This window comes from Trachymyrmex septentrionalis, unplaced genomic scaffold (genome assembly GCF_001594115.1).
Source record: "Trachymyrmex septentrionalis isolate Tsep2-gDNA-1 unplaced genomic scaffold, Tsep1.0 scaffold60, whole genome shotgun sequence".
NCBI classification, from domain to species: Eukaryota; Metazoa; Arthropoda; class Insecta; order Hymenoptera; family Formicidae; genus Trachymyrmex; species Trachymyrmex septentrionalis.
In genome coordinates this window covers 4,282,148-4,289,536 of record NW_017305779.1, presented here as the reverse complement: position 1 = coordinate 4,289,536, position 7,389 = coordinate 4,282,148, and the positions used below count along the sequence as shown (strand labels likewise).

Below are 7,389 nucleotides of genomic sequence, written 5' to 3'. Positions count from 1 at the left end.
TATATATATATATATATATATGAATAAATTAATTAAGTAAACGCGCTAATGAAAGCGCTAACTATAATATATACGATCAAAGTTAGATGGAATAATATTTCTACATGTATTTTAAATATATTTATTTCAGATATATAACTGTTCGCTGATTACTTTCGAACTTGAACACAATCAACTGAAATAATAAATCACAAATTAAATTGATTATTTAATGCTATTATTATTTTAAACTTGTAAAAATTTTATTGTGAATTATTTCAGCAAAAATTCAATTCTGGAACTTCCTGATTTTTCGGGATTGGTCTTAACCAATTCAATCACTGAGACATGTTAATCGTTGTTGCAATAATTAATACATATATATATATAGAAAGAGAGCACGCATTAAAAGATGAGCGTGTATAAATAATAATAGAAGAGTTAGAACAAGATTGCTATATGAATAGTTAATTTAATTAATTTAGGTGCCGTTCCTAATATCTAAACCGGTGCCTGTGCCGCATCCGGTCCCCGTACCTCATCCGATTACTTTGACCAAGCCGATCTTCGTCCCTGTGCCGAAGGCAATCCCGATTCCACAATCGAGTCATGATGAAGGTGGCATTTCCGCTGGAACTGAAGGAGGTGATCATGCTAGCCATGAGACGACCCACTACAGCACTTATACCTCTCAAGGCCATGAATCCTACGATCAGCAAAATAGCGACCAACAGGCCCAATTCCAGCCATCTCAGCCAGACTACTCGACGGATCATTAGCTTTCGAAATGCGACAGGACGACTGATTATGGCGGTGTGCGAGGTCTGTGTGGCTGAAAGGAAAAGTAAATCGAGACGTAAATCATTGACGTACGATATACGCAAACCGGTCATTTTGAAAGCGGTTTAAGCGAAATGTTAAAGGGTTCGAATAAGTAACATACGAGTACTACATGACGTTGCCCTTTCTTGGAAACTTGACTCATTCCACTTTCAAAGTCAATAACCCGATACAAGAATATAAAGTGATAATTTCCAAATTTATCGCAACTATAGATCACTTTTAGATCTAAAAGAATTAGATTTAAAAGGAAAAAAGAATAATTAGACAGAAAATTAATTTTATACTTATTAAAATGCAAAAAAATGCATAAAAATTTATATAATATTGATATTTATTAGAAAGATTTAAAATTTATATACTCTCGTTTTGTATCATTTCGGAAATATTAATTAGACACTTGTACACATGTTTGTGTTGCGGGATACAATTCATTAAGTATTATTACTGAAGAAATAACACTAATAGGTATTTCTCCCACAGTAATCGTCATCAAAGTATTTCTATAACATGAAAAAAGATATTCAAATGTTATAAAACGATACTTACAATAAAATAGAGATTTCTTACATTAAATATAAAGATTCCTTTAAAACAATTAAACATGAGCCTTTAGGAATCGGCGCTGTAATAATTGCGCTTTTTTTGGGATTGATATAATAAAATCCTCGTATAATTCGTATCGTTATTTTATTTATTGCCGACAAATAAAATAACAATACAAATTATACGAGGATTATATTACATCAAAAAAGCGCAATTATTATAACGCCGATTTCTAAAGGCTCATATTTAATTTTTTAATTGTTATAAAACGATTTCTGCAATTAGATAATTGATTTTTATTAAATATAATCTTATTCTCACGATTTAATGATTGGATGTAGAAATAGAAAGAGGAATCGACGAGGCTGTATGTAACGTAAATGTTATATGTGTTTATAAATGTCGCAATTCTTCTGAAATAGGTTCTATTCAATTAAATTTGAAAGAAATATAATGGAACGGAAGAATAGAACACATATTTTTCTCTTCGACATAACTATTTTTGTTAACGTAACTAACTATAAAATTAAAATATATACAATATATTTTCAATCATTGATTTCTAAAAAATTGAGATTGCGCATTTGTATATAGATAAGTAGGTTTTTTAAAATTTGTTGAGTTTTTGTTTTTGTTGTTATAATTTTTCTTTGGTTGTGTGAGATTATTTTAATACTATGTAGTGGCTGTGTTCCGAAATTCACTGCCACCGCTGAAAATTCATAGTTTACGTTACGTGCACTATAAATTTTCAGCAGTGAATTTTGGAACACACTCATATAGCTAGTATTATTTTTTAATAAAACATTTATACTTACTAGAATGGTGTCATCCTTATTCCTCACGTTCGTAGAATCTGTCGCGAAACGCCCTGCGTTATAGTCGTAAATATCAAATTGCGACATTTTTTATTGGGCAGGTGTACAAATAGCGTTACGACTTGGACTTGCTCAACGGGATTGCTTATGAAATGTGCGTATTCAATGTACGTTTTGTGTAGCGTGTGCTCCGCATGCAAATTTTATTAATCGCGTGTTTAACGTGTCCTCGTTCTCCATTTAATGGACATTTCACCGCCGCACGTAACCATTTCTCATAATGCAGGTTTAAATTTCGCTTTCATGCCCGTGGATTATACAATTTCATTCTTGTTTTATAATCTTAATTTATAAAAAATACCCACGTAATCAAAAACTTAAATTTTTTTATCATAAACACCAGTTATTTATCGCGTTGATTTTTCCAATATATTGTTTATCTTATATAAATCTATACGGCTGTATAGATATTAATTGTTAGTATGAAAAAGTTTATACAAGTAACCACAAATAAAAAAATGCAAATAAATGTAAAATCTAAAAGTATATATAATAATATTGTAAAATATAAGAGAAAAGATTGTTCAATCTCTTTTGCTTATGTTTTTCTGTAATATCTCCGTTTACATCACGACATCTACATCATGACTTGTAAAACAACAAATATCTTTCGCAAATTTTATCGAAAAGAAAATATAATAAGAGGAAATAAAAATGTACAATCTTGTCATAAGGAAAGATTTATTTCGATGATGAACAATCAGTATAATGAGAAAAGTTACAGGTAGAAACATATAGACCTAAGTAGTCACACTTGATGATCGCGAATACCACTCGAATTCTTTCGTCATGAAAATGTCTTTATTTTTTTCAAAATCAGAGGACGCTCTTCTTTTTCAGATACTTGTTCTTCCCTTCTGTCCCTGTCGTAAAAATGTTCAAAAGAATCCCACATGAAAAACTCGCCAAATAGTTCCTTAATTTTCGAAACGTATTCACTGTAATCACACTTATTGTGTCGACGAAGAAGAATATATATTAACACATATTAATATATATAATCTATCTTTGGGAACGCTTTTCTAAAGAAGATGAACACTAAAAGCTCTGAAAGATCCAAGCGGTCCAAGTGATGCTTTGCGCTGATGACGAAGAGCGTTGCTCTCGGGGTTGCCATTTTACCAAGAAGAGTATCCGTAGTTCGGGTAACTACTGTATCCGCTGTAACCACTGTATCCGTTGTATCCGTTATATCCAAGACCGGTGTATCCAAGACCAGCGTGCAATTTCGTGTAAACGATCGGCTGCTCGACTGGTACCGGCACGTGTTTGACGACGGGGACAGCGTAGGGTTGGGGCACCTTGACGGCGTACGGGGCGGGAACTGGGACCTTAACTGGAACGCTGAAGGGAACGGGCACGGGACGGTCTACTGCGACAGGAACATGCTTGGTGACCTCGACTGGGTAGGGTTTGGGTACTTGGACGGGGTACGGACGGTCGACAGGCACGGCGTATGGCACCTAAAAAAGAAGGATCAAATTTGATTATTGATGAGACAAGCCTATGAATAAATTAGTTTTCCTTTTCATTTTCTTATTTGTGTTAAAAATTATATAAGATGATAAATAAAATAAAAATATATATTATAATACAAAGTTTGATAGCTTCTTGTAGCTTATTTTAGCTTATCAATTTATTAGAAGCTAAACTTTTTGCTTTACTTAATTAATAATTTAAATTATTTTTTGCCATTCTATTCACCTGTTTAATTTTTCGATTTCAAAGTGTAAATTTTATTAAAAATGTAAATGTATACAATGCAGATTCAATTAATTTTGTTATTATAAGTGATATTTGGATCAAGGTGATTGATTTCCAAGATAACGCAAAACATTATGTATGAAACGAAGATCTCGCACTTCTAATCACGCTCCACTTGTTACGGTAGATATATTTCTCTTCATACTATCATTACTTTAGCATAGTAGAAATGCGTATGTTTTGAAAGTCTAAATTACTATATTTTATTTAGATCTCATATTATTTTAGAAATTAACTCTATACTTCTATCAAACAAAAATCTTTTGAGAAATAAATATTTATATGTGAAAAAGTTCATTAAATTCGTAGATTTTAATTTACATCAGAGACAGAATATGTGCAGTAACACATTAAAGATCTAAAAATACACATTAAATTAAAAATAAAATATTTATGTTAATAAAATTTAAGAGATTAAAAATATGCAAAGAGTCGTAATTGTAAAATAATTTTTATCTTTATGCTATTAGAGATCGTTGGAGAAATTATAATCGCTTTTAAACGATCTTTCTATTGAAACATGCGAATATAGTGAAGTTATTATTTCTCCAATAAGCTATTGGTTAATTGCTTCACTTTCATCTAATTGTGCTTTCCAGAAAATTGACTCCGAGAAACGTTACTATTTTCCATTAGCAGCAAGATGTAATATTGAGTTAAGAAAATTGAAAGAAATTATCGCAGATGCTCTCTATTAAATCTTGTTATCGAATTTTCAGTATATGTGTAATCGCAAACATTCGTATTCTAACGAAATGTTTGGGAAAGGAAAAACATAGGGAGTATCGATACCTTAAACGGGACCGGAACGTGTTTTTCGACGGGTACGGCAACTGGTTGGGGTACAGGTACAGCGACTTCCTTCGTCAAGACGGTAGAAACACCGTGGCTCACGCTGGTGAGCGGAAGGGACGAGTACGTATTTAATCCACCGAGACCATAGTCCAACCCACCAAGACCGTAGCCTAAGGCTCCATAAAGACCACGCTTATCTTTCTTTGTGGTCTCAATCTTCTTTGTATCGTCGCTTTTCGTTTCTTCAGCGAAAGCAAGCGCCACCAGAGCGAAGAGAACCACCACCTGTAAATCAGAAGATTTATACTCTTTACTCTTTTTAAAAAATTTGCAAATATATTGATCGCATAACAACACGTTAATTTTCTAACTTATTTTAATGTAATTAGACAACAACACATATTCAGGCATATTTTGTAATTAGAAACAATATATTAAAATTATTTACATTAAAAATAAAAACGTGAAAAATAAAATTAAAACTAAAAATCAAAACTTAAATAATTTAATAAGAATAGTTGAAAAAATCGTTCGCTGTTCTTTCTGTGTTTCATATTAATAAACAAATACATTTTAATTTTAATTTACATTAACTATAAATATGTTAAATTAATTTAAATTAAAAGTAAAAAATATTTATTGTAAATATTCTTTGTTCATTTATTTCCTGATTAATTTAGCTATACAAAATTCTTTTAATTTGACATCAATTGTAAAACTGTCTATCTTCTGCAATAAATTGAATGTATTATTTTTTTTTTTTAAGAACACGAATTATCCTCGTAGCAATGCACGATCAGTTTTTTTGAAATCTAGATTTTTTATTCTTTGGACGATTTTTTGTCAATGAATTTTTATTAAAAAATTCTCGTATCCGATTATACCTTGGCGTTCATGATGCTGTACGAGTTTCGGACTCGGTTCGTCGTGTTTGCGACTGATGAGTACGATGAAGATCCCCCTGCTTTTATACGATAAACCCTCAAGGAGAGACGACATGAAGAGTGAGGTGGTGGGCAACCGGGTCCGCCACCGAAACACGGTTAGGTGAAAAGAAACCGAAACCGGGTCCCGCGAGTAGGGGATTGCCGAAAAACTCGCACCCGCGCGACTCTTTTCGACTCGTAAGAAAGACTCTCGCAGATCTTGCGCAAATGCATCACCTCATACGCGTCGAAATTTATAGCATTAAGTATTGTTTGTGTGGAAAACTGTATAAAGAAGCCTAATTTAATAAATAGTTTAATAAGTCATAGAATTTCGTATTTCTATATTTCTGTATTCAGTAATTATACTCATCTTTTAAATTTTATATGTATGTAATTATTAGGTAAGAGAAGAAATTCTTATCACTACAATAATTAATAAATTTTAAATGAAAATTTTATTGTTACATAATAATTATATAATAAGTTGAACTATAATAAAAATCTTGTGTTTGTTTGTCAGATAAATATTCGTTTAATAAAATTCTTTTTATGTATATTATTTTTGTTATAAATTTTATGTCGAATTGTAAATGGCATAAAGAAACTTTTATACGGCAGAATATAGGCTAATTAAGGCTCCGTACTGATTCAATTTTTGTGGCTCTTTGTTTTGCGATCATGAGCGCGTTCATGGGTGTTTTCTCAATCATTTGATTGTGCAATTGCGCACTCGCCTGATTCCGCAATTAAAATCTTACGCGAATGAGAAATATGTAAATAATGAGCTTAGCTTTCGAGTTTATCTAACTCTATGGCACAATAAATATCTACAAGCAAAATTACATTATAAGTTGTGTGTGAATCAAACCAATTCTATCTATATATAGAAGGTAAAGTTTAAATTTATGTAGAAAAGAAATAGACAGGAATACAATAATGTTATTATATCCTTTTAATTCTTTTCATATTTTATTTAATATTAAAATATGTTATTATATTAAAATATTCTCCTTCCGCAATTTAATACTTCACATATTTTTGTACATCTTGAATTTTATTAAAATTATTATATTTTATTAGTATCAATAAAGATTTAAAAATTAAATTTGTTTCTAATAATATATATATTTCATATATAAACTTTGTATATTACATAATTACAATATTACTTTTAATTAGGTGTTTATATATATATATTGTACTTTTTAATGTACACTCAGTTTTAATGAAAAATTATATTATATTGACAATATATACGACATAAAAGATTACCGCTTAAAAAGATTTTAAATTACTTAATTAGTCGATAAAAATGACATAACAATATTGCGCGCATCACGCGATATTACATTTGGATGCCCACCCATCCATAAATTATTACGTCATTTATTACCACGTAACTATATCTCATTTTTCTCAAAGTCAGCGGGAAAAAGCAACAGGCATAAGATTTACGTTGAAAGATCAGATCCCATAAACTTTGAAGAAAAATGAGAAAAAGCTCGAGAAGAATTGATTCCACTCTTCTGTAAACAAATACAAAAAGATGTCAAGAAAAAAAAAAGATTAATTATATCTAAAGAAAGTTATATAAAAAATAATATAAGGAATTAGTTTTAATTTAATTTTAATTTCATAACAACGTTTTTGTAATTTTT

General features: G+C 30.6%; 1 protein-coding gene across 1 annotated transcript; it reads right to left on the bottom strand.

Annotated features, from left to right (window-relative positions):
- Positions 1-2,907: 2,907 nt before the first annotated feature.
- On the bottom strand, positions 2,908-5,730 carry LOC108752609 (BCL-6 corepressor-like protein 1). Its single transcript, XM_018493558.1, has 3 exons — positions 5,687-5,730; positions 4,800-5,087; positions 2,908-3,706 (listed from the first exon to the last, which is right to left on the bottom strand). The coding sequence occupies exons 1-3, from the start codon at positions 5,696-5,698 to the stop codon at positions 3,362-3,364; spliced, it is 645 nt and encodes a 214-aa protein (XP_018349060.1). The 5' UTR covers positions 5,699-5,730; the 3' UTR covers positions 2,908-3,361.
- Between the last annotated feature and the right edge of the window lie 1,659 nt (positions 5,731-7,389).